The sequence below is a fragment of the Lissotriton helveticus genome, chromosome 2_1, assembly GCF_964261635.1.
Source record: "Lissotriton helveticus chromosome 2_1, aLisHel1.1, whole genome shotgun sequence".
In the NCBI taxonomy this organism is placed as follows: Eukaryota; Metazoa; Chordata; class Amphibia; order Caudata; family Salamandridae; genus Lissotriton; species Lissotriton helveticus.
This window is the reverse complement of record NC_136059.1, coordinates 1,546,431,464-1,546,458,693: the sequence shown is the minus strand read 5'-3', so window position 1 is coordinate 1,546,458,693 and position 27,230 is coordinate 1,546,431,464. Positions and strand designations below refer to the sequence as shown.

The 27,230-nt window shown below is 46.0% G+C and overlaps 1 protein-coding gene across 2 annotated transcripts in view; it reads right to left on the bottom strand.

Annotated features, from left to right (window-relative positions):
* SPMAP2L (sperm microtubule associated protein 2 like) overlaps nucleotides 1–27,230 on the bottom strand; it is a 928,058-nt gene that overhangs the window by 182,064 nt on the left and 718,764 nt on the right. For both annotated transcript variants that reach the window (XR_013607593.1, XM_078677574.1), the window contains exon 10: nucleotides 24,650–24,746. Coding sequence is in view for 1 of the 2 variants with exons in the window: in XM_078677574.1 (XP_078533700.1) it covers nucleotides 24,650–24,746 (97 nt within the window). In the remaining variant the exon portion in view is untranslated. The remainder of the gene's footprint in view (nucleotides 1–24,649; nucleotides 24,747–27,230) is intronic.

Below are 27,230 nucleotides of genomic sequence, written 5' to 3'. Positions count from 1 at the left end.
TGCGAGCTCGTCACATTTATAAGTCTTTGATTCGTATATACACGAGGTGTAGAAACATTGTCCGGACGGTACTCTTCCCATTCAAACTTAGTTCCTTCAGCGTGTGGATAGCCGTCTTTGTCGTTATAACATATTTTATTCAACCGAAAAAGTAGTCCACCTTTCGTTGGCCATCGCAGAGTAAAAAGAAGAGTGTACCAAGCATGACAAGAACCATTATGAGAAAACGGGAGAGGAATGAGTGGTGTTCCTCCCTTCTTCTGATGTCCGGGCAACATTCCACATACCCAACAATTGGACGTGTTGGTCATGTTATGAGTATGATGCAAAATCTTAATAAAGCTGTTATTCAAATAAGTCTGCCTATGTCTTTCTTCGTGAAAAGGCAGAGTGAAATGAAAATGTTCAGATGGACTTGGAGTGGTGGGCAGCAAATGTTCTCGTGCAGGAAACAACAGTTCTATAGTCCAAGCTAATACTGCGATCACCACTACGGTCAAGACAAACAAAACAACACCAAGAATTCTCCCTCTTCGTGTCGAAGGAGATGCCATAGTTCACAAAACAATACTCTTCAAGAAAACAACACTAAGCGGGAAAAATAAAACGATGGTTCTGAACCGAGGCTGCCGTTGATTTGTTCTCCGGGATTCAAGACGGGTGTCGCTACACTGGGCAGAACTGATCCCCCCCCCCTTGATATTCCCGGCTTCCGTTTCACAAACCTCAGAGCGGTTACCAACCAGTTTCAAAAACACAAAAGGAATCTTATTTCCTGGGGCGTAGATTGTACTTCACTTTATCAGAAACAACGTGGTCCGGGAAGGCTCCCTCCAATTCATCAGGCGTGACAGCTGGGCTCTTTTCTGTATCCAAAATCTTTCTGTAGTCGGATAGCACCACAGGGCTCACCAGATCCGGAGAGACACGTCGGCAGTGCGTTGAATGTATCCACCGCTTCTTGTTAGTGACTCTCACAGCAGTTCGCGTAGCCAGCAGCACTTGCTCAGGGCCATGCCATCTCGGTTCCAAACTGCTGGATCGTTCAAATACTTTGACCATCACGTGGTCCCCAGGGCGGAGATCGTGAGCCTCACCAGTGGAGTTATCAGGGAGCGCCTCTCGAACCTGTTGATGGATAGAAAGCAAATCATTTGTTAATCGTGCCAGATAATCGTTCATCATTATACAAGGCATATCATGTATCAAACGAGGTTTTGGAACTCCCCAAATATTCATAGGCCTTCCAAACACCACTTCGTAGGGTGTGAGGCCAGATCGAGAATGTGGTACTGACCGAATGGACAGTAATGCCAGAGGCAAAGCGTCCGGCCATTTCAGAGATGTAGATGCCACTATCTTTGCTAGCTTCAGCTTCAGAGTTGCATTGTATCGTTCTACTAACCCTGCTGATTGCGGATGAAAGACAGCATGGAATCGTTGCTTGATTCCCAATCCTTTCAGGACGTATTCCACTACTTTTCCAATAAAATGAGGGCCATTATCACTCCACATAAGTTTACAAACACCGTAGCGCGGGAAGTACTCCTTGAGTAACACCTTAGCTGTTGTCAATGCTGTATTGTCTTTCGTAGGGTAAGCCTCAATCCATTTGCTGAAGGCACACACCACTACTAGGACATACTTGAGATTATTACAGCGTTCCAGCTGGATGTAATCCATTTGTAGTACTTCGAATGGTGCAGTAGGTGGAACAAACCCTCCTTTAGGAGTATGAGTCCCTTGTCCAGGATTGTGCTGCAAACATATCAGACAGGTCTGCACTACTCTCTTAGCCGTGCTAGCAATGTCAGCATTTTCCCAAACTCGTGTAAGCAATTTAGTAATTGCGAGAGCTCCAATGTGTGCCAGCCCGTGTGTCATTTGCACCATTGTTTGTAAATAGGCCATGGGTAGTTTCCATCTCTCCATATCTTTACTACGCCAGCAACCCTCATCATCCAATACTCCTTCAGTGGCCCATTTCATACGTTCTGCCTCAGATGCTGACTTCTGTATATCTAGTATTTCTTCTCTAGCATCATGCCACCGCTCAGCTTGTGACTTCACCACATACATGGGGAAATTATTTTGCAGCATAGCGGTCTCTCTCGCAATGCGGTCTGCGAAAGCATTGCCTTGCCCTATTTTGTCCGTCACCTTTTTGTGTGCACTACACTTGACTATTGCAACTTTCTTTGGGCATAACAGTGCATTCAGGAGATCGCGTACCAACTCTCCATGCATGATGTGTACTCCGTGTGAAGTCAGGAATCCTCGTTCCTTCCAAAGTAGGCCAAAATCATGCACTACTCCAAAAGCGTAACGACTATCCGTGTAGATGTTCACACATAGCTCAGCACTTAACTCACATGCTTTCGTTAAGGCTATCAATTCAGCTGCTTGAGCCGATTTCTGGGGTATTCGTGCTGCTTCTACCACGGTCTTAAGTGTCGTGATCGCATAAGCTGCGGAAGTCGTACCATCTGGTAACCTCACACACGATCCATCAACCCACAGTTCCCCATCTACATCTGGAAATGGCGTATCCTGTAAATCGATACGACCCTTTGTCTGTTCCTCAGTCAGAAAAACACAATCATGTTGTTCTTCCTTCTGGGTCTCAGCAACAGGATCCGGCAGTAAAGTAGCAGGATTTAGTGTCGCACATCGCTTTAGTGTGATGTGCGGCGCCAACAATGTTAGCTCATATCCTGTCAAACGGGCACTGGTTAGATGCTGCGTTTTTGTTTGATTCAGTAACGCATCTACCGCATGGGGAACTAGCACCAACAATTTTGTGTGACAAAACTATTCCCTCACTTTGTCGTATCGCAACTGCTGTTGCTGCAACTGCTCGAAAACATCCAGGCAATCCTCGAGCCACAGGGTCGAGTACCGCCGAGAAGTATGCACAAGGCCTCTGTTTGTCTCCGTGTGTCTGCACTAACATTGACAATGCGCACCCATCCTTCTCGTGTACATATAATGTAAAGATCTTCGTGTAATCAGGTGTACCCAACACTGGTGCAGAACAAAGAGCTTGTCTCAATTGCTCAAAAGCATTCTGACATTCATCCGTCCATTCAATGGGAATCGGTGTATCTTTAGACAACAATGCCAACAATGGTTTAACGATATGTGAAAAACCCAATATCCATTGCCTACAAAAAGACGTCAAACCTATAAAGGCGCGAACATCCTTCTGAGTGCGAGGGACTGGAGTATCTAGGATTGCTTGAATTCGATCTGGTGTCAATGCACGGCCCTCCTTAGACAAAAGATGACCGAGGTAGGTCACCTTTGGTCTACAATATTGTAGCTTTTTCTTCGAAACTTTATGATTATGTTTGGCCAGGAAGGAAAGCAAAGAAAAGGTACTCTTCTCACATTGTTCTGGCGTGTCTGCAGCAAGTAAGATATCGTCTACATATTGAATGAGAACCACTCCCTCTTGTAAGTCAAAGGAATCAAGCTGTCTTTTTAATGCCTGACTATAAATGCTAGGACTTTCAGTATAGCCTTGAGGAATTCGACAGAATCTGTACGATTTATTATTTAATGTAAAGCCGAATAGATATCGACTGTCAGGATGTACAGGGATCGAAAAGAAGGCATTCTTCAAATCGATAACTGTAAAAGTAGTTGCCGTCGATGGAACCAACGTAAGCAACGTGGTGATGTCAGACACCACCGGGTACTGAGGCACTACTATCTTGTTTATTTCCCTCAAATCAATAATGAAACGGTAAACCTTAGCATCTGTATCTCTTTTAAGAATCGGTAAAATTGGGCTATTGCAAACATTGTAGGGGACTTCCTCAACTACTCCTGCCAAAATCAAATCGTTCACAATGTGCATCAAAGCAAGTTCTCCTTCTCTGGAAATCTTATATTGTGGGACACGTGGTAGAGATACTCCCTCCTTTACAGTAATACGTACTGGAGGGATTAACATCTGCCCCACATCCGTGTCAGAAGTGGCCCACAACGTGTTTGGTAAGGAGGCCAATACTTCAGATTCATGGAGAAAACACACTCGCTCAAAGTCTGGGTAATTCTCATTCAACACAACTCGCACTCCTTCTGGGGCACAGCGAATAGTAGCTCGAAAGTGTTTTAACATATCGAGTCCAATAATATTATCTGGTGTATTTGGAGACAACAAAAAGGGACATGGGGCAGCAAATTTATCAACATGAAATGCAACTGGTTGAGACAATGGGCTAGAAGTAGGTGTTCCATCGAACCCTATTGCTGTAATTACCTCGCCAGACAGGGGAGCCCTTGGAACCAAGTATTTGGACAAAGCGCTACGAGTAGCTCCTGTATCGACCAGAAATTGATCAGTGGAACCCAGAACATGTGCTTCTATGTATGGACCCCTTTGATCAACTGGTACCTCAACCGATTCCACACCCCATCCTACGCAATCCTATGCATAATGCTCATCCCGTGGTTCAGCAGGACCACCCTCATTTATCTGATATTGATTGCGGTTATCAAACGTATTATAATCAGACTGACCACGACCCCTTGCTCCATATCCTCCACGATCATTCGTACCATAGCCTCCTCGATCATTCGTGCCATAACCTCCTCTTGACCCTCCATAATAATTCCTAGACCTTCCACTTCCTCGTCCCCTCAAATTACGCTGCTCTTGAAACACCGGACAGTCTGCAATCCAATGCCCAAACTGTTTGCAGTATGCACATTGATTCACAGAAATGTCAGAACGAGGGGGAGGAGCATTACTGTATGATCCTCGCCCTCCTCTGTTATTTCCTCTTGTAGCCTGAACCTGGGCTAACATTACCTTCGTCTTCAAATCCTTTGCTTTCTTTTCACTACTTTCTTTTGCCTCTAATTCCTGTCTTTCATAATATTGAGCCATAGTCAATAAAGAAGCAGGGGTTGCTGTGGTCCATGAACTTTCACTCGCTTTCAATCGTTTCGCAATCTCCGGTAGGAGATTAGCCACATACTTATCAACGAATAAATGCCTGCCAGTATCTTCTGTCAATAATTGACCACTGTAATCATGGAACGCTTCCTCGAAGCGGGAGAAAAAATCGGAAACTGATTCATCCGCTTTCTGCTTACAAGAGGCTAATATAGTCCAATCAATCTTTTTAGCGGGAGCAAGAGTCTTTAGTTTTGTTAGTATGGCCCCTGGAAGGTCTAATATTAATTGACACGGCTTACATGCTGGTTCTCTATCTAAATCAGCCTGAACAAGATCTTTCCAAGTGGCCCCGAGAGTCGTGAGGTCATCAAACCTACGAATCGCTCTCCACATATCAGGGGGCAATATCAACCCGAAAAATAGATCAATATCAACTAACGTCAAGATACATGAAGAAATTGCACTTTCAACATTTTCATAAAAAGCCGCAGGGTTTTTACGGGATCAGGTAAAGCATTCTTAAGCGCCATGACATCTGCTCTATTCCAAGGCGTATAAACCCAATTATATACAAAATACCCTTTCGCGTCTTTGGATCTTTTATCATCATCTGTGCCATCCCCTTTATGAGGGACATATAAAGGCGCAGCTTCTCGCATAGGTCTAACATTAATCGCAGCGATCTTATCTGTTTCAAAGATAGGGCATTCTTTGGATATCCCCGTCGCTCCGGACGTAGACGAATTCTTCGACTTTTCCAACTCCCGTAGTCGTGTCGCCTCATTACGCAGTTCAATCAAACGCTTGAAGAAGTCGTCCGCATCTGAAAGAACAAAAAGACCTTTACGAAAATTCTCACGATCCTTGGATATCTCCTTTGGTTCTAACTCGAGAGAATATTTTCTATACCGCTCAACAACTTCATCTCCAAAATGAGCTAAAAAATACAGTTGTTCCTTATCAGGCCACTGTTCCATTTGTTCAGTAACGTCAGAAACAGTAACAGTATTAATATTTAGTTTTCGTGCAAATGAACGTAATTCCGCAGCTCGTTCCGCATGTAACCTGGTACGCTGTGTTCGATCACTATCCTCGTCCGAGTCCTCGTTCGGAGCCGTAGGTACGACGTACGGAGGCGGACAACGATCTAGTAATGAAAAATCATCTGTTTCATTAGTAAGGACTGGATAAAAAGGACGCCTGATAGGGAATTGACCATTAACCTGTAAATTGCGTTCTCGTCTCTCCCTCACTTTCTTTTCCTGTAATTCCTTCTCCTGTAGCTGTAAAGCTTTGTCATGTGCAGCCTTCCGCTGCACTTTCTCCGCCAAGGCTTCCTCACGCTTCGCTCGTTCACGCACCTCTTTCTCCCACATACGCACACAATCAAACATATCTTGTCTAGACCTTCGCTGAAACAAACACTGCTCTACATACTGTACCTTTCGAAGGTCAAACGACCCATATAGCGGCCACTGTAATTCACGATCAGTCTTAGTATACTTATGCCATAATGTACTATACATTATAGGTGGAATACCGAATTTGACATACATTTCACGATTTGGAGTCCCCTCTGGGGGAGCCGGCTGCTTTTCACTTAATCGATAATTGGTACCATTTTCAGAACAGCACATCCTACGGAGTGTGCTAAAAACAGGCATGTTCCAAAAAGTACCACGAAAATGTGATACTACAAAAATGTCACCTAACGCGGTGTACCGTTCAAATCAAATAAATCAGAGAAATATCCCTACATGCCTGCCTATGTGAGGTGCACTTCACATATTCAAATTCAAATTCAAAGATTCAAAACGTTAGCTAACAAATTCAAATTCAAATTCAAAGTTTCAAAAAGCCACAGTAAGTGTCAGTAGACTACCTCACCGCTCAAAAGCTTACCAAATATTTTCAACCGTCCAAAGTCCAACTGCCAAGTTCTGTGGTCAAATCAGCCAAAACGGCACATCACGACAATCCAAGATCAGAATCTCAGTCGAGGACCGGCGCCACCTGGGAGGTCAGATCGGAAGGAAGGGAAAACACACCGTGGGTGCCAAGACTCGGGTCACTCAGTGGCAGCGTACGCGTCCATGGCGAGTTTCCTGACCTTCGTCACGACCTCTCCTTCGGGCATCCGAGTCACCGATGAGTCCCTTCGTGGTCGCCAATTGTGGTGTCGGGTTCAAATCAGGCCTACATACTCTGCTAAACTCTCGAACGCCTTAGTATAGAAGTTGGCACGGACACTGGAAAAGGTAAAAGACAAGTTTATTAAGACCCCATGGGGTGGTGGTACATTCCTACAGCACCCTTCGGCAATGTAAGAAGTAGCACACCGAACATCGGTGCGCGACCTCTTTTATATAGTTTAATAGCAATAAAAAGATAGGCGGTTACAAGTTACACATTTTAGGTACATATAAGGTCATTTTTGGAACACAGCCAGCACGTGGGAGGAGTTTAACGGCACTGGTCAGTTAGTGTGAACATTCCTAAAGAGTGACCAGTTGATGCATAGTGCGCATGTGCGCTTGACCAGTACTAAAAATAGCCTGTTGCCGAGCAGAATAGTGACCATGGGTATCGAGAAAGGACGAAAGGGCACACTGACCACGAGGCAGCGTGTTCATAGGAAACGGAAGTCAGAGGGATTCAAAATGGCCCCCGTTCGTTTTGGTCAAGTTAACAGAAAAGACCGTGTAGCTGTGCTAAACGCTAACTCAGGAGCTGCCAAAACACGACAAGCCTAATTATCAACAGAATCAGCAGTACTCTAGAGACGCGCAAGGAAACGAGCTTTCCCATCAGCGTCCTACGTATGGCCCGAATCAATGTGCGTATTGCAAAGAAGAGGGCCATTTTAGGAATAATTGTCCGGCTCTTGCACGACGTTTAAACGGTGCACAAGGTGTAAGGGAAAGAGGTGTTCAGCATGCCTCTAGAGGTAGAGGCCGTGGAAATTTCACTCAGAATATAACTTCTTTTCCACCTCAGAAATCAATGAATAGCTTTGATCAACAGGGTAATTCATCGTCCAAGTCAGCTCAGTACTATGCTGACGACTATTACACCGAACACGACAATGAGGGTAACGATCGCTAGGACAGCCATGGACAAAGAGAGGGAGTTGTTTCAGTTCCAGTAGATCAGGATGGACCTTATGTCGAGGTAATTACCTCAGGAGTGTCAGAGCCATTTCTGCTGGATACTGGTGCTACAAAAAGTTCTATTATGCACTCAAAACTTCCTGGCGCACCTTTGTCTGGCGAAATGAATGTCTCAGTAGGCTTCTCTGGCGCCCCTGTTAGAAACCCGATCTCTAGTCCTGTTTCCGTTTCTGTTGGCCCCTGTGAATTAGAAGCACCCCTCATTCTTACAACAGGTTGCGGTGAAAATTTGTTAGGATTGGATTTGCTAAAGAGGTTGTACGCAACTTTGTACTGTTCTCCCTCGGGAGTACAGCTTACTTTAGGGAGAAAAGTCATTTCCCCAATGTACTTGTCAAAAGAAGGCATCCCAACCGAATTGTCATCACTTGCAGATATACTATGGGCTAATGGTTCCAACGATGTAGGTCGTTTAGAGATAGCGCCGTATGTCATAACTTTGAAAGCAAACGTCAGATTGCCACGTATTCCCCAATACAAAATTTCTAACGACTGCAAACAGGCATTGTTAACGATCGTTTATGATTTGGTCGATAAAGATGTTATCGAGGAAACAACCGGAAACATTTGTAACAGTCCAGTTTTACCGGTCTTGAAACGTACTGATCCTTCACAGCCCCCTGTGTATAGGTTTGTGATTGACCTCGGAGAAGTAAACAAGGTAGTTATACCGCAGTTTCCAGTCGTCCCCGACATTACTGCTTTATTGACAATGGTTCCAGCTTCAGCAGCTTGGTTCTCGGTGATTGACCTGAAGAACGCTTTCTTCAGCATCCCGATCGCCGAAGAGAGTAGAGACCTTTTCGGCTTCAATTTAGGAGGACGAAGCTTCCGCTTCAAATGCGCTCCTCAAGGCTACTGCGAAAGTCCATCAATATTCAGTCAGGCTCTGAAAACACAACTAGACACAATTGTACTGCCAGATGGGTCAACATTGATTCAGTACGTAGACGATCTACTGATCGCCGCAGACACTGAAGAGATTTGCAAGGAAGCTACGTTGTCGCTATTACGTCACCTATGTGACATGAAGCACAAAGTCTCCCTTTCAAAACTGCAATTTTGTCGACAAGAAGTAACCTACCTAGGTCACATCTTATCGAAGGAGGGAAGGAGACTGACACCAGAAAGAATACAGGCAATCACAGAACTAAGTGCCCCAAGGACACTGAGAGGTGTCCGAGCTTTTTTGGGCATTACATCGTACTGTAGACAATGGATACCGAATTTCTCACTACTAGCCAAACCCTTACTGTCACTACTCCGCAAAGACACGCCTAAACCTATGCCTTGGTCTGAAGATTGTCAGACGAGTTTCCTGCGAGTTGCGCGATGCATTGTGTTCGGCTCCTGTGTTGGGAAACCCCAACTACAGTAAGCCTTTTACATTGTATGTCCACGAAAAAGAAGGTTGTGCATTATCAGTCTTAATGCAACTCTTTGGGGACAAACAGCGCCCATGCGCGTATTTTTCGGCAACTCTGGATCCAGTGGCTAAGGCACTGCCAAGTTGTCTAAGAGCAACAGCCGCAGCAGCTGTCTGCATTCGACAGTCTGCTGGATTAGTCATGAATAACACTCTGATCGTTATGGTTCCGCATGCAGTAGACATTTTACTAAATAGGACAATGACACAACACCTTACTAGCGCTCGACTATCCAGTTACGAACTTACCCTGCTAGCAAGTCACATCCATATAAAGAGGTGTGATACACTCAATCCCGCTACGTTATTACCCATCCCGACAGAGACAGACAAGATTGACAAGCATGACTGCTGTTTCAGGACAGAGGAAGAGACAAAAGGGAGAGTAGACTTACAAGACACTCCCCTTCCCGAATGCAATGATACTCTATGGGTTGATGGTTCATGTTTCAAGTTGCCGAATGGTGATACGACTACAGCATATGCCGTAACGACGTTACACACCATTGTAGAGACTGCACGCATTCCGCACAGTTCTGCACAAGCTGCAGAGTTGATAGCGCTTACTAGAGCATGTGTGCTGGCGAAAGGAAAGCGAGTGAATGTGTACACTGACAGCCAATATGCCTTTGGTGTGGCTCACAGTTTTGGGAGATTATGGCGTGAACGTGGGTTCCTTACGTCCCATGGTGCAAAGATACAACATCCACACTATGTGTGGGAGGGTATACTCAGACGTGAGTCCCTTGCTCATTGCACCATCAGGATTCAAGCAAGCCGGGCCGAAGAAGGCTGTGATGCCAGAAACCGGTCCCCGGAAGCTTGTTTCCTTCCCAGTATAAGAATTGGCTTGGTAGTTTGGTTTGTCCTGTTCCCATCATGCACTGGGACAGGAACAGACTAATTTGCATATAGCCAGGTTCTGAGCTGGGATGGTGCAGTGAGCTAAAAAACGGTGATGGATTAAAACCATGATCTATTGACTTGGTAAGAGTATTCTGCATCATTCAGAAACTCTGTCCATCACCTTTTCCAAAATCGATTTTATCCACACTATGTGTGGGAGGGTATACTCAGACGTGAGTCCCTTGCTCATTGCACCATCAGGATTCAAGCAAGCCGGGCCGAAGAAGGCTGTGATGCCAGAAACCGGTCCCCGGAAGCTTGTTTCCTTCCCAGTATAAGAATTGGCTTGGTAGTTTGGTTTGTCCTGTTCCCATCATGCACTGGGACAGGAACAGACTAATTTGCATATAGCCAGGTTCTGAGCTGGGATGGTGCAGTGAGCTAAAAAACGGTGATGGATTAAAACCATGATCTATTGACTTGGTAAGAGTATTCTGCATCATTCAGAAACTCTGTCCATCACCTTTTCCAAAATCGATTTTATCCACACTATGTGTGGGAGGGTATACTCAGACGTGAGTCCCTTGCTCATTGCACCATCAGGATTCAAGCAAGCCGGGCCGAAGAAGGCTGTGATGCCAGAAACCGGTCCCCGGAAGCTTGTTTCCTTCCCAGTATAAGAATTGGCTTGGTAGTTTGGTTTCTCCTGTTCCCATCATGCACTGGGACAGGAACAGACTAATTTGCATATAGCCAGGTTCTGAGCTGGGATGGTGCAGTGAGCTAAAAAACGGTGATGGATTAAAACCATGATCTATTGACTTGGTAAGAGTATTCTGCATCATTCAGAAACTCTGTCCATCACCTTTTCCAAAATCGATTTTATCCACACTATGTGTGGGAGGGTATACTCAGACGTGAGTCCCTTGCTCATTGCACCATCAGGATTCAAGCAAGCCGGGCCGAAGAAGGCTGTGATGCCAGAAACCGGTCCCCGGAAGCTTGTTTCCTTCCCAGTATAAGAATTGGCTTGGTAGTTTGGTTTGTCCTGTTCCCATCATGCACTGGGACAGGAACAGACTAATTTGCATATAGCCAGGTTCTGAGCTGGGATGGTGCAGTGAGCTAAAAAACGGTGATGGATTAAAACCATGATCTATTGACTTGGTAAGAGTATTCTGCATCATTCAGAAACTCTGTCCATCACCTTTTCCAAAATCGATTTTATCCACACTATGTGTGGGAGGGTATACTCAGACGTGAGTCCCTTGCTCATTGCACCATCAGGATTCAAGCAAGCCGGGCCGAAGAAGGCTGTGATGCCAGAAACCGGTCCCCGGAAGCTTGTTTCCTTCCCAGTATAAGAATTGGCTTGGTAGTTTGGCTTGTCCTGTTCCCATCATGCACTGGGACAGGAACAGACTAATTTGCATATAGCCAGGTTCTGAGCTGGGATGGTGCAGTGAGCTAAAAAACGGTGATGGATTAAAACCATGATCTATTGACTTGGTAAGAGTATTCTGCATCATTCAGAAACTCTGTCCATCACCTTTTCCAAAATCGGCAAAGATACAACATGGCCAGCTAGTTAATGAGCTCCTTGAGTCACTCACCTTGCCCCTACAAGTCGCCATTATAAAATGTAGTGCACACAGAAAGATTCAGGATGATGCTGGCCGCAGAAATGCATTTGCAGATGAGGTTGCGAAAGGAACTGCAAGGAACACAATGAATCGGATGTATGTCATGGGTCCCGCTAGATGGATTGCTGATGTAGGAATGTGTGAGGACACCATTGAAAGCGTAAAATCAATACAAGCCGAGGCCACTGAGAACAAGATGAATGAATGGAGAGAAAGCACAGGTAGATTGGATGCGAATGGTTGTTGGGTCGAACTATCGGAACACCAGCGATGGTTACTACCTAATGCATACGTACTTGCAGTGGTAACGATGGCTCACGGAATGGCACACATCAATTCGAGAGGAATATGTAAACTATTGGCCCCAGTATGGCAGAATATCAATATCCCAAAGTACGCAGAAAACGTGGTCAGAAAGTGTATGGTATGTTTGAAGTACAATCCCGGTAGGGGAACGCCAACTCCAGCTGGTCATTTTGCGCCTCCAACGTACCCGTTCGAGGTTTTGCAGCTAGATTTCATCCACATGGAGAGGTGCAACAACCTGAAATACGTTCTCGTTGTTGTTTGCGCCTTTTCAAGGTGGGTGGAAGCGTACCCCCTTAAGGACAACACCGCCTTATCGACTGCCAAAGCCCTTGTCAAAGAGTTCTTCCCTAGATTCGGTATGCCTAGAATTGTCTGGAGTGATAACGGAAGTGAATTCGTAGGATGCGTGATGAAGAGAGTGTGTGAGTGTCTAGGCATACACCAAAAATTCCACTCTGCGAATCACCCCCAATCGGCTGGATTAGTAGAATGCTACAATGGCACTCTGAAACTCAAACTAGCCAAAATCCAAGCCAGTACAGGTCTTAAATGGCCTGATGCCTTGCCTCTAGCACTTTTGTCAACCAGGACGACTGTCCACTCCAGGTTAGGACTTAGCCCCCATGAAATCGTGTTTGGCCGCCCAGCCAACGTCTGGGGCGTGCCAAGACCCAAGAAACTGAGCGAGATAGAGCACCCCGTACTGCTTGACTATTTGTGCGAATTGACAACTAAATTGCGTGTTTTACACCAACAGGTTCACAGTTCTTCTCCACCAGCCTCTGACGATCCAGGTCACCTCATCGAACCCGGTTCGTGGGTTTTGTTGCGGAATTTTCAGCGCACCAACAACGGACAACCGAGGTGGACCGGACCGCACCTGGTACTCCTTTCAACAAGATCTGCTGTTCGGGTTGAAGGCAAGAAGAACTGGGTACATGGGACCCACTGCAAACGGGTCCCTCTACCCCTTCCATACGACCGGTGGGCCAACAAAGGACTTGCTGACTCTGAGACAGAATCCGTACCTCGCTTCATCCCTTTCAGCGATGCCCGTTTGAAAGAAACTAGCACCGAAAAGAAGAGTGATCATATTTTGCAAGGACTTGTGTCACCATCTATGCAATTGGACACTACTGACCCTGAAACACTGTTTGAAGATCACACCGTACCTGGGAAACGACGATACAACCTGCGGTTCAGACAAAAGAACTAATAAAAGCTTGATCTAATGTAATTTCCTCTTCTCCCCTAAGAACTATTTTTGAATTTTCAGCTCTCTCGTCCCAAGGGAACTAGCTCATTTTTGATTTTTCGAACCGTCATCCGGTTCTGCTGCTAGGGTCGCGGTTGAAGTCTGGGGAGTGCAACTGGGAAGTTCTAGGTCCACGGTTCTGATTGGTCCACGGGAGTTACCCCGGACTGAGCAGAGCGCGCTCCCTGGGAGAATCAATCAACCACCGCGGGCAGCAACTAGAGGATGGAGTTTCCAAGGGTAGAGAGACCTGTCAGACTCACGAACTTCGAAAAACAGTTATGCACGATACTGTCCAGAAGAAGATTCCTGATATTATGTGTTTTAATGTTATGTAGCATACTTGTGTTTTTTATTGGTTATACCTTGTTCGTATTTAAAGTTACCTTTTCGAATGACACCCAGACACCACCACCTCCCACTATTTCTCCACACTACTTTCACCCTTTACCTGAACACGAGTCTGCCCGAAGACTCGAATTTGTAAACAACTCTTTCATCCAGCTTCTACACCAACACCAGTCCATAATGAACACGTCAAACTGTTGGATATGCGGACTTATGCCACACACAACCGATAAGGGTATCCCATACTTCGTTTTGCCATTTAGCTACTATGGTTCTCTGTGGGCTTTCCAGACCATGTTCCTATTCGCCCTAGAGCCATACCCGACCCGTTCCGCTGCGAGCGACTCCAGTAACAAGGCACTAATTGCAGGGATAAGGAACATGAGTAGGGATATCGACACCTATCTGACAATCCCCAAAGATGAACTGAGTCCCTACACCCGTTGGAACGTGACCAAACATGGGGTTTACCTGGTCAAGAGCCAGGCAGCACAGAAATCTCGCCCAGTTTGGATAGTTCCCCACCGAGGTCACTTATGCTTACAGGGTATTGGTAGGAACCCCACAGCACAGTTAGGAAAGAGCATTTGCACGGAAACGTATGTATTTGCTTCCCGAACTTCCCCGATACTCTTGGCAGCTAAAGGCACGTATTTCGTTTGCCACGACCAAGCCTACACGTGGTTGCCCCCTGATTTCTCAGGTATATGTTTTATTTCATTTCTGCTGCCTCCTACCTACACGGCCCGAGCAGATTACCACCGGACAAGGACAGCTAGAGGTGTCGTGAGTAAAGACGACACCGCGGGTCAGGAATTCGCTGACTTCGCAAAGGGTTTTCTGCCATTTTGGGGGCCTATGGTGAACAGCAGGAATATTCGCCAGTTAGCGAGGATAGTTGAATCCGTCGTGACCACAACGGCCGGAGCACTTGGCAATTTGACAACAGAGCTTCAGTCGGATCGACTTATGACCCTTCAGAACCAAATTGCCTTAGACATTATACTCGCCGATCGTGGTGGTGTGTGTAGAGTCATCCAATCCAGTTGCTGCATTTTCATCCCTGATAACGCACCAACAGTATACCAGGCCATCTCCAAACTACACGAAATATCTGGTTCCCTTCACATTGAGAAAGGGGATTGGTCCCTGCTGGGGTGGTTCTGGGAACTGATCACTGCCTGGGGATGGAAAACTTTGATTTTCATCGGGATGATCTTGGCACTTCTGTTCATGTTTTGCTTGTGTATACAGTGTGCTCCTGCACTATGTGGCCTCTGTGCTACCTCGTGTGTACGGAAGCCTGTGTCACAGGACGAGCTGAGTAACAGAATGATGCTCCAGCAACATCTCCACGAATTTCTTCATACCGATTTGGACTCAGATTAGCATGAGTTATTGCCTTATATGAGGGCAAAAGTAGGGTCTGTGGTTCCCAAAATCCGGACCCTGTGGTTTTCCCGATATCGAGGTCCAATACCCGTGTCACGAAACCTCCACGTACCGAGACGATTTTGGTGTCTACGAACCGATAATGATTAGGACATCATTCCTATGTATTTGCGTTACAATCGAGGGTTGCCAACACCCTTAAATCACAGTTTCCGTCCCATCCCTTAAACTCCATTTTGTGAATGGCATCCATCTTGCATCTTGCCCTCATGATAAGTCAATTAAAGGTCGAGCTTGATCCAAATAGACACGTCCACCTTTCGTGACTTTCCCCTGACCTGTCCCAACTGACTCCACTGTCTTCGGCCAAACCTGTTTAGGCAGCTCCTCGCCCAGTGGCCGAATACGATAGCATCTACGCATAACATTCCACGAACCATTCACTACAGACAGCCCATGTTTCCTTCAAACACGCACCTGTCCCCGTATCTTGTTTATGGCCTTTTTTATGGCTGGGTTGTACCTTCCTTTATTGGTGGTTCATCTATATCTGATGGGAGTTCCCGATCCAACTGGGTAATCTATCAGCAAACTGGACATCTAAAATATGGGCTTGCTTACATGACTTCGCTCTTTGTATTGTTGTAGAAATATGTGTGTTGCCATACCATAAACTCAAGAATTCTTGCTTGAAGCCATATATTTGATATATATGGAGAAGGCTGGTTCTGTAAAAACGAACAGTCTCCCAAGAACCTACTCTCTGTGTGGTGTAGTTCTGGGACACGTGTTACTTGGTAGCTACCAATAAAACTTGATCTTTGACTGCGACTAGAAGACTACGTGTTTCTGTGGTCCGGAACAAGGGAACTCAGAGGTCTTCGGGTGTTATCCCCTGACACCAGCGGGTTCCTAAAAACCCGCTACCTCAGACCCTACCGTTTCCTGTGTGTTCCTGGGGTCAGGGAACACGACATCTGGCGACGAAGGCGACGGCATCCATCTGCGTGCCCATCGACAGAAAGTGCGATTTTACACCAGGAGCCCACCCTGGATCGCATCGTGCCCAGAAGAAGCATCGCATCGTGGCAACAACGAAGCGCAGCGACGCGGGAGCCCACCCCGACCGCTGCGAGAGAAGACTGATTGTGCCGGTAAGCGCCGTGTATCAAAGCGCAAAGTTTAAAGATTTGGCACGAGCTCTCGCGAGAGTCTCGGCGGCCATCTTGGAGTCAGGCGCGAGGGCCAATCAGCGAGCAGCAACACGCGGGTGGCCATTTTAAAGTCAGGCAATGCCAGAATTGGCTGCGAAGTCTCGCAAGACTCTCGGCGGCCATCTTGGAGTCAGGCGAGAGGGCCAATCAGCGAGCAGGAAGCCCGGGCGGCCATTTTAAGGTCAGGCAAAGATCGAAAATAGTGGAAAAGTGCCGATTTATAAAGGAAAAAACAAAAAAAGCACAGGCAAAGACAAGGGTCCCCATTGATGGTAACACCTTCCAGGCCTATTTCTTGGAGAAGGTGAAGATCATCACTCAGGAGATAAAGAACGGGGTGGTAATGAGGACTACTATGGTATCAGCATCTGAGAATGTGACTGCCTGCTCCCTTGAAGTGTTTCCAGAGATGGATGCACTGATTTTGGAACAGCTGATGGGTAAAATCAAATCTGGCTCTCCAGCCGACCCATGCCCACCTGAGATCTTCCGTGTTGCGCGCCCCTTATTGGAGGAATGAATCATCTCCCTCCTCAATAGATCTTTAGAGACGGGGTATCTACCGGCTGAACTCAAGGAGGCGCGTGTAAGACCCCTATTGAAAAAACCTGGGTCGGACCCTGCGGTGTTAAAGAATTACAGACCTATATCCCAGCTGCCTTTTCTCTCAAAAATCCTTGAGCAGCACGTGTTAAAATCCCTGTCCCTCTATTTGGAATCTTACCATCTACTCCATGAGCGACAGGCAGGTTTCCGAGCCCATCACAGCACCGAGTTGGTGATGCTCTCGGTGCTGGACGAACTAAGAGGCATGGCTGACTGCAAGAAACCGAGCGCCCTGATTTTGCTGGACCTATCAGCGGCGTTCGATACGGTCAGCCATGCCTTGCTCTTGGAAAGGCTGAAGGATTTTGGGATTAAGGGTGTGGCCTTTCAATGGTTGCAATCCTTCCTTACAGGAAGGACCCAAAAGATACAACTGGGGGATGAAACATCTGAGATGGAGAGTCTAGAGTGCGGGGTACCACAGGGGTCTGCCCTGTCCCCGCTCCTATTTAACCTCTATCTGCAGCCGCTGATTGCTTCTTTGGCCACTATGGGCTGTAAAGTCTTTAACTACGCAGATGACACGCAATTGCTGTTAAGTGTCGACGACACTGTGGCCGCACAACTCCAAGCCCAGAACATCTTGAGGTTCACAGTGCAATGGATGACAGACAACCTGTTAAAAATCAACTCAGACAAGACTGAGGTATTAGTGATTCCATCCACTACCTCACCTTGGGGTGACCTCTATTGGCCCATGGAGTTAGGCCCTGCTCCAAAACCAAGCCCGGCTGTAAAAAGCTTGGGGATTAAGCTGGATGGTGATCTGTCAATGGCCCCTCAGATCTTGATGGTTGTGGGCAGTTGCACAAACATCATTCGGCAACTGCGGAAGCTAGCTCCTGTCCTCTCACAGTCTATGATGCGATCAATAGTAGCAGCCACCATTATCTCCAGGATTGATTATGGTAATGCCCTGTACCTTGGCTTACCCAAAACACTGACCAGTAGGCTTCAGGTCATAATGAATGACGCTGCTCGGTTGATTTTCCGACTCCCGAGGAGATCCAAAGCTACCCCACTACTACAAAGTTTGCATTGGCTCCCCATTAAAGAAAGAGTGGAATTTAAGAGCCTATGCACGGCCCATAGGGCAATCTATGGCAAGGCCCCAGCCTACATTAAAGATCGCCTGCAACTGTATTGCCCTATGAGAACACTTCGGTCCTCAGACTCCCAGCTACTGACCTGTCCTCGTTACAGGTTAGTGACTAAAGGAGGGAGAGCCTTTTCAGTGCTAGTCCCCCAGCTATGGAACAGCTTGCCTGGGGTGCTGCGTGGGGAAGGAAATCTGTTACGATTTAGAAAGGGTCTAAAAACGCTACTGTTCAGTAGAAGCTTGAGTACAGTGTAATCCAGCTCCGGCCTTTGCTTCTACATTGTTAAGTTATTGTATGATACCATCTTTCCAAGCGCTTAGAGACCTGCAGGTGATTAGGCGCGATACAAAACCACACTAACAATAACAATAAGAATAACAAGGGGAAGGAAATAGGAGGAAACAAAGTGGAAACAAAGGAATAAAAAGGAAAATAAAAGACATTACTGGGCAAACACAGAAAAAAAAAGAAGGAACAAAGAAGACATAAGAGAAGGAGGAACGAAGAAATGGCAGACCCGAAACCGAGTGCGCAATACAGAAGGCCACTACCAGTCAGCCTTTCTGAACCACAAACAGGAATCAGATGGGAAAAGTGGGTCAGACGATTTGAAAACTATGCGGAAGCTACTGATGTAGCAGAAGCAAAGAGGAGAGGTCTATTTGTGAACCTAGTAGGGGATGAAGTGGAGGACCTACTGGTGACTCTGCCGAAAGAAGAGATTGCCACCTATGACCAGCTAAAGAAATGCCTAACAAATAAATTCGACCCCCAGAGAAATGTAGACTTCGAACGATATAGCTTCATGATCGCATTCCAACAAGCAGAAGAGTCTCTGGATGACTTCACAACAAGGTTGCGGAAACTGGTAACTCATTGCGAATTTGACAAATTCGACAACAAACTGGCAATAAGATTGCACATCATCGAAGGTTGTCGTGACATCAAATTCCGCACAAGGATCCTAAAAGAACCGCTCTCATTAGAAAACATTCTGGCGCTGGGAAGGGCTGAAGCCAGAGCGACAGCACACGCAAAAGAAATGGAACAAGGCAAAGGAAGAGGCACAGAACAGATTCAGCGAATGACGAACAACAACCGCTCAGGAGGCTGGAGAAAAGAAAAGAGTGAACAGACGGCAAGGAAACCGCCGGAAGGAACCTGCTATAGGTGCGGACTGGAGTTCCCACACAGAGGCCCGTGCCCGGCTTTTGGCCAGACCTGCAGAAAGTGTAATGGAAGAGACCACTATGCCAGTGTGTGCCAAGGGAGGCAATTCAGAAACGACAGAGAAAGGCCAGGAAGAGCACGAATACCAAGAAACAGACACATAAGACATGTCAAGGCAGGGGCAAGAAGCTCGTCGGAAGAGGAGGAAGTAGAAGAAAAAACGGAACGACTGTATCTCATGACCGCAAAGTCAGAAACAGAAGAAGAAGATGAAGATGAAGAAAGAATATGCCTGGTAGACAAAAAGAAAATAAAGAAAACAGAGTCGGTGAACATAAAGGTGGGGCCACACGAAGCAGAATTTGTCCTGGACAGCCGTGCAACATGCAACATCATGTGCGTCTCTGAATATAACAAAATGGAAATAAAGCCGATTCTAAGACCATCTCGAGTCAGAGTGTTCACGTGGGGAGTCAAAAGACCAGTGACAAACATGGGTAAATTCAAAGAAGAACTGACGTACAAAGATCAAAGGACAACTGAAGAGATACATGTACTGAAAGGAGACATCCCGGCACCATGCCTGCTGAGCAATGTCACGGCTCAAGTAATGGGTCTCATGGCAATGACATACAACATGTCAGAAAAGAAAAATATTCTGAGAGAATACTCCAAGTTACTACGAGGACTAGGAAAGCTGAAGGACCGACAAATCACACTGCACATTGACAAGACAGTAAGGCCAGTCGCACAGCACCACAGAAGAGTGCCAATACATCTGCAGCCACAGATAGAAGAAGAGCTGGAAGCACTACTAAAGCAAGACATAATAGAACCAGCGGAAGGACCGACACCCTGGGTGTCGCCCATTGTGGCCGTCCCAAAGAAAGACACATAAAAGAAAAGAATATGTGTAGACATGAGGATACCGAACCAGGCCATTGAACGTGAACGACATCCTGGACCACACTTGGACGACATGATCAGCTGTCTTACAGGCACAAGGCATTTTTCCAAACTGGACCTATGTAAAGGATACCACCAACTAGAACTGGATCCTCAGTCTCGATATATCACAACATTCTCCACTCACCTAGGTCTGTTCAGATACAAACGTCTGAGCTTTGGAATTTCATCGGCCGCAGAAATATTTCAAGAAACAATAAGACAGATAATAAGGCCAATAAAAAACAGCTTAAATTATAGCGATGACATTCTAGTAGTTTACAAGTCAGACGAAGAGCATGACAAAGCTCTAAGAGAAGTGTGCTCACACCTGGAGCAGTCTGGTTTAACACTGAATGAAGATAAATGCGAGCTAGGGCGAAATGAACTGGTTTTCTTCGGCCACATCTTCTCCAGGAAAGGAATGAGGCCGGATCATAGCAAGGTGGAAACATTGGAAAAAGCAAAAAAACGAACGGATCTAGCGGAAGTAAGGTCATTTCTTGGTCTAGCAAGCTACTGTGCAAGGTATATCAAAGACTTTGCCACTGTAAGCGCACCACTAAGAGAGCTAACAAAACAAGGGCAAAGCTTCCTGTGGACCGACGAATGCAGCAAAGCATTTGAAGACATAAGACAGGCCGTAACAGCGGTGGATCATCTGGCCTATTTCGACCCAAGACTATGCACCGAGTTAATGGTAGACGCCAGCCTGGTGGGACTAGGAGCAATATTGGCTCAGCATCAACAAGGGAGGGACTCCCCAAGACAAATAGTGGCATACGGAAGCAAGAGCTTGTCGGAAGTTGAAAAAGGATACTCGTAACCAGAAAAAGAGAGCTTGGCAGTGGTGTGGGCCTGCGAACACTACCATATGTTCATATACGGGAAGCCATTTACAATCATAACAGACCACCAGGCACTCACAACAATTTATGGAAACCCGAACGCAAAAATACCGCCCAGGATAGAGAGATGGGGGATCAGGCTAATGGACTACAACTTCAAGATTATTCACAAGCCAGGAAAAGAGCACAACCCGGCTGACTATGTGTCGCGGCACCCTCTGCCACAAGCATCACAAGCAGCAACGATGGCTGAAGAATACCTCAACTTTGCACTGAAACTCGGTACACCAACAACAATTACATTGGAAGAACTGGAGGACGAGACAAAAAGAGATCGCACCATGCAGGAATCAATGAAGATCGCCAAACAGCAAAGATGGAGACATGTGAACAGCAACAGCTATGTGGAAAAAGGGGTAGAAAAAGAAGAACTGTTAGCTTTCAAAAGGATAAGTGAAGAGCTATCAGAGTGCGAGAATGGATTAATAATGAGAGGCACACGGATAGTGATGCCCAAGACACTGAGAAAAAGGACTGTGGAGCTAGCACATGAGTCACACAGAGGAATGGTAGCAACAAAAAAAATGTTGCGGGAAAAAGTGTGGTTTCTGGGACTAGGCAAAATGGTGGAAGAAATGATGATGAGCTGCTACATTTGTCAAATAACAGGACCGTCATCAAAGCCAGAACCACTGCAAATGTCCCCACTACCGAAAGCGGTGTGGACAGAGCTGGCAGCAGACTTCTATGGTCCCTTGGAAACAGGAAGTTACCTGTTGGTGATCATAGATGAATATTCAAGATTCCCAATAGTGAGACCAATAGCATCAACGTCAGCAAATGCGACACTGCCTGTGCTAGATGATGTATTCGCAGCATGGGGCTCGCCCCAGACACTAAAAACAGACAATGGCCCGCCATTCTCCGGCGAGGAATTTAAGAGATTCATGGTGTACCTGGGAATAAATCACAGAAGAATAACGCCGTTGTGGCCACAGGCAAACGGCATGGCAGAACGGTTCATGGGAACAATCAAGAAGGCAATACAGAGAGCAAAACTGACACAAATATCGACGGGGCAGGCCCTATGTCAGGTACTAAGAGACTATCGCAACACCCCCCACAGCTCCACGGGGAAATGCCCTGCAGAACTGGTACTAGGGCGCTCAAGCAGAACGAGACTGCCACAAATAAAAGAGGCGGAGCAGACAGAACAAAGGGACATCGCGACAAGAGACAAGGAACAGAAAGCGAAAATGAAGGCGTATGCTGACCAGAGAAGACACGCGACAAGCACAACAATTAAAGAAGGAGACACCGTGCTAGTGAAACAAAAACGAGTAAAAAAGTCGGACAGCGCCTTCGCAAAGGAACCTTCGAAGGTGACTGAAGTCAAGGGGCCTATGATCACGGCGTCAGCCGGCAGATATCACATCACGCGGAACTGCTCCCACTTCAGAGAACTAAAAACAAAGGAAGAGGAGACACCAAAGCAAGAACAGAATGAAGACACAGCACAAACGGAATTACCAATTGAAAGTCAGAGAACAACGACCAAGAAGAGAGTGCAAGAAGACAAAAAGACTGATTGAAGAGATGTAAAGGGACACAAGAGGTGGACAAGTACATGTCCGAGGGATAGAGATCTCTTTCTCTCTCTCTCTCTCTCTCTCTCTCTCTCTCTCTCTCTCTCTCTTTTGTTCACAACAAAGGGGGAGATGTTGTGCCGTGGAAATGGCACTAGGACCCTGGGGCACAGGGTGGGGACAGGGGACACCGGACACCACATCCGGTCAGGGGAGGGGACCAGGGGTCCGTAACGAGCAGGACCTCGTAGTGAGAGGTCGGGGGACAAGAAGCGCTGCAGTAATGTAATCGAGAAATAAATAAAGAAGCTGTTGAAAGACCCTACAGTTTCCTGTGTGTTCCTGGGGTAAGGGAACACGACAGTTGCCATCTTCCAAGTGACGCTAGCACCTCAGGCCCGCCCACTGCTGTCAGCCATGCCATAGAGGCGAAAATGGCGAGAGCGCAGCATTTCCATGGCGTTTGTAGACGGCATGCAGTCACCATCTTCCAAGTGACGCTAGCACCTCAGGCCGGCCCACTGCTGTCAGCCATGCCATAGAGGTGAAAGTGGCTAGAGCGGCAGCATTTCCATGGCATTTATAGACGGCAAGCAGTCGCCATCTTCCAAGTGACGCTAGCACCTCAGGCCCGCCCACTGCTGTCAGCCATGCCATAGAGGCGAAAGTGGCTAGAGCGGCAGCATTTCCATGGCGTTTGTAGACGGCATGCAGTTGCTGAGATTAACGAGTGGGAAATGCAGCTACGAGAGTCTGGCACGGTGTTCTGCGAGAAGTCGGCAGTATCCTGCCAGTATCAAAAGTGAAAGCGCGCGTGGCCGGCCACATAAAAGAAAATAGTGCGCACCGAAAAGCAGACGATGTATCATTGCGCTTAGAGCGCGGACGAACACAGTAGTTAGGCACTGCTGCTTCCGGCCTTAACCGGAAGTGAGTATCGCATCAATAGCCAATTAAAAAACAGCTACCAAGAGCAATGGCTAAGTTCAACTAATGGCAAGCAGCAACAGAAATGACAGGCAATAGGCGGAGCTTCACCCCAACATACTAATTACTTGATGCCTCGTAGAGGCAGCGCATGCGCTGCCAATGCAAGACCAAAAAGGCAGTGTGAAATTTATTCAATTTCGATAATAAAGCAAATATCTTTAACATTGCTTCATTAGGTGGCACAGTTTTTTTGATTTGGTGTCATATGTACAAGGAAATGGCTAGTGCGGCGCAGCAGCAAATTTTGTGGAACCGCACTTTGCCATTTCCAATACGCCTGTATTTAAAACAATACAGCACAACTCTGTGTTTTCCCTCACGCTGGCGCTAAACATAGCTGCCTAGCGCCAACACAGACACCCTTGCGCCATAGTGCAAGGATGCCTGTGTTGTAGGGAATAATTGTTTATGTGCAGAAAGGTGTTTCATCCTGCACATAAACAATAAATAATGGCAATTTGCTACTTCTATGTGTGCTGCATGCAGATTTCAGTATACATAGCAAAAGCAAAAACAAGGAGAAATAAAAGTATTTCTCCCCGTTGCACCATTTTAACGCCTGCTATTGCACAGCTTATGTTTTTGACATTGCCTCAGATTTATAGAGCCTTGTAAATCTGGGGCAGCATCAAAAAGCAATGAGTGTTACAGTGGAACGCCCACAGCAACATCCCTTTAACGTAGATACCTGCATGAAAGGGTACCATATTTACAAAGCGGTGTTAAGCCACAACAAGTGGCTTAACACCACTTTATAAATATAGTGCAGGGCATTGTGCCATCAAAATGTCGGTAAAAGTGGCATTCCATTGACGCAATCCCCTTGTAAATATGCCCCTTGATCTATTATCTATTCCGTCCCTTTTTTCCCCATTTGAAGTCACTTGCTTACCTCTCTAGCAGCACGATAATCTGAGTGCACAGGTCTCGGACATGCAAGCTGTAAAAGGCGATCAGAAGCCTTATATGAGAGCGCAGCAGTATTTTGCCTGTGAATAGAGAAATGCATGTTTCAAAATAGTGCAGGCCAATGCGAGTATAAAATCCTAGGACATCCACAAAATAAGTGACCATACAAGCAGGACCAATAGAAAGAAAAAATTGTCGGGAGATAATGTGTGTATTTAAAAAAAAACACCGTATATGTTTAATTATGCATAAAAGATAAAAATCATATAGAGACTGATTCAATAAGTCAAACTATATGATACAATAAGACATTGACATGTTAAAAACAATTCTTTAACACAATAACTCGAAAGCATTCATTGAAAAACAATACACTTCTTAATAAAATTATAAATCCTAACTCATTGGACAATTATATACAAGCAGAAAATGTAAATAGAAACACCAGATACATCTATAACAATTTAATTCAATTGACTCGTCAAAATAGTGCAGGTACATGCTGTTTTTTTCATTCACGCTGCATACATTTTTTTGCTTTCCCAAAGATTTGAGGTGATAATTAATAGAGCACTCTATTAGAAGACCTGTATATTGTACTGCAGCATTTATATAGCACTTACAACCCCTATGTGGGGCACTGAAATGCTTGCCTACATGGACAAGCTCTGCCATGTAGGGTGCGTGATGGGAAGATGGCTGTCTTTGTTTTGTGATCCTATGTGGGAAGGGTTTCTGTGTCATGCATGATGACCACCGAGGAGTGGGTATCGTGTTATGGGAGCAATACTCAGCAGTGTGGTGGATGATAAGATGTGAGAGATAGGTGTGAAGTTTGTGTTTTTCAGTCTCCTGGAAACCTTTGACCAGTTCTGAAGGTCCCTTTATAGTATTTCTTTCTCATCATAGTTTACTGACCTGGTTACTGCACTTGGGATGTCCAATCATAATTTTAGGTCTTGCCTACGCAGCCCGCATGTGCTGCACAGGAAAAGACCTTTAGAAATCTGTTTTTCTGCCAAAAACGTGCAGGCATTGCTGCATTACTTTGAATGGCAACCCGTGCACTTTTGGCGATTCCCTTGCGGGAGCGAGCTTTCAGACCCTCTGTTTGTAATTAACAGATGGTTCCTGGGCGCTCCCGCAAGGGAAACAGGCACAGGCCCCCTCCTCTCTCCCCTCCCCCTGATGCCTCCTCCTCAAACTTGTTTTTTTAACTTCAGCGCGAGGCGTGCACGCTTGTTTAGTAGTGTTTAAAGCAAGGACTCGACCAGAATGTACTGGAAGGCTTTACAGGAGCACCACTTATTACACAAGTTAACAGGTATTGTTTTATTATATAGGGCTGCACTTAATTGATTATGCCTGTTTGCTGGTATTTGGGCGTGTGAGGTTAGTAAAGAGTGTGCTCTATGTTTGTTTTAGAAATGGTTTGTGTGGATAAGGTAAGTTAAGATCATGTTGGCCTCCAGAGCATATGACACTGTAGTACGCCATTTCAGCGTCTTTAACGCCCTGCTGCACTATGATGGACGATTCTGGATCTTTTGGTTTGGAAACATCAATCCAGACAGCTGTATCCTGCGCTCCCTCTGCCTCCTTTTTCTCATAAATAAACAAACTAATACTGCAAGGCTCCAGGAGGCTCGCAAAAAAGGGTAAAATGCCAGAGGACAGCAAAAAGTTCACCTTCAATGCTGGCAGGAATCCCGTAGGACAGGAGACCTTCAGTTTGCATTTATTTCCCTTTTTTCGAAGGGTATTTCTGAAATCATATTTAAAGGGGCACAAACGTTCCTCCCTTAAATGTATAAATGGCGCGCCTTTTGTGTGGATGGAAGCCAGCGGTAAGGGCCAGGCACTCTCCTGACTGATTCTGTGCACGGTCTGGAGCACAGAATGAACAGGAGAGCGAGGGCTGTTCAAAAATGTCACTGATTTGATCTGCCAAGGTTTGGTATTGGTTTTAATTATGCCTTCTTTTTTTCATGTCAGTTGTAACTGAAATACTGAAACTGATTTTACCAACATATGAGCACATTTCAGTTGAACTGCAGTTCAAGCCACAGGTTCAAATAGCAGTAGTTTAGCCAGGATTGCACGAGAAAAGGGACTTCCAGACAGGCCCGGAAGTGGACAGGTCAGAATGACACAAGGCTATTCTTTACGTGGGAGAGGGGAGGGTGGCATTTTGAGAAATTATTATTGTTCTTATATTTTCAAAATAGAGCTCACACTTCATAATTCCAATACAGTAAAATGTATCAAACATCTATCATTGTGATCCCGAAAGTCTACTTTGTGCCTTATCTCATTTATTTTCCCCCTTCAATCCCTCACAAAAAGTGCGGCAAGCACACACTCCTTTTACTCGCATATCTTATTGTATGTCCCTTCCAGCGCACTTAAGTGCACCTCACTGCATTCATACTCATTCATCCCTGTGCCTCACTGGTTCAACCGTTTTGTAGGCGCTGGTTGTACCTTACTGTACAAAGTGAGGACAAAAAATCCAGAGCTGCCACCACGTGAGGAGGCACGCAGATTCCCATGGGAAAAACTTT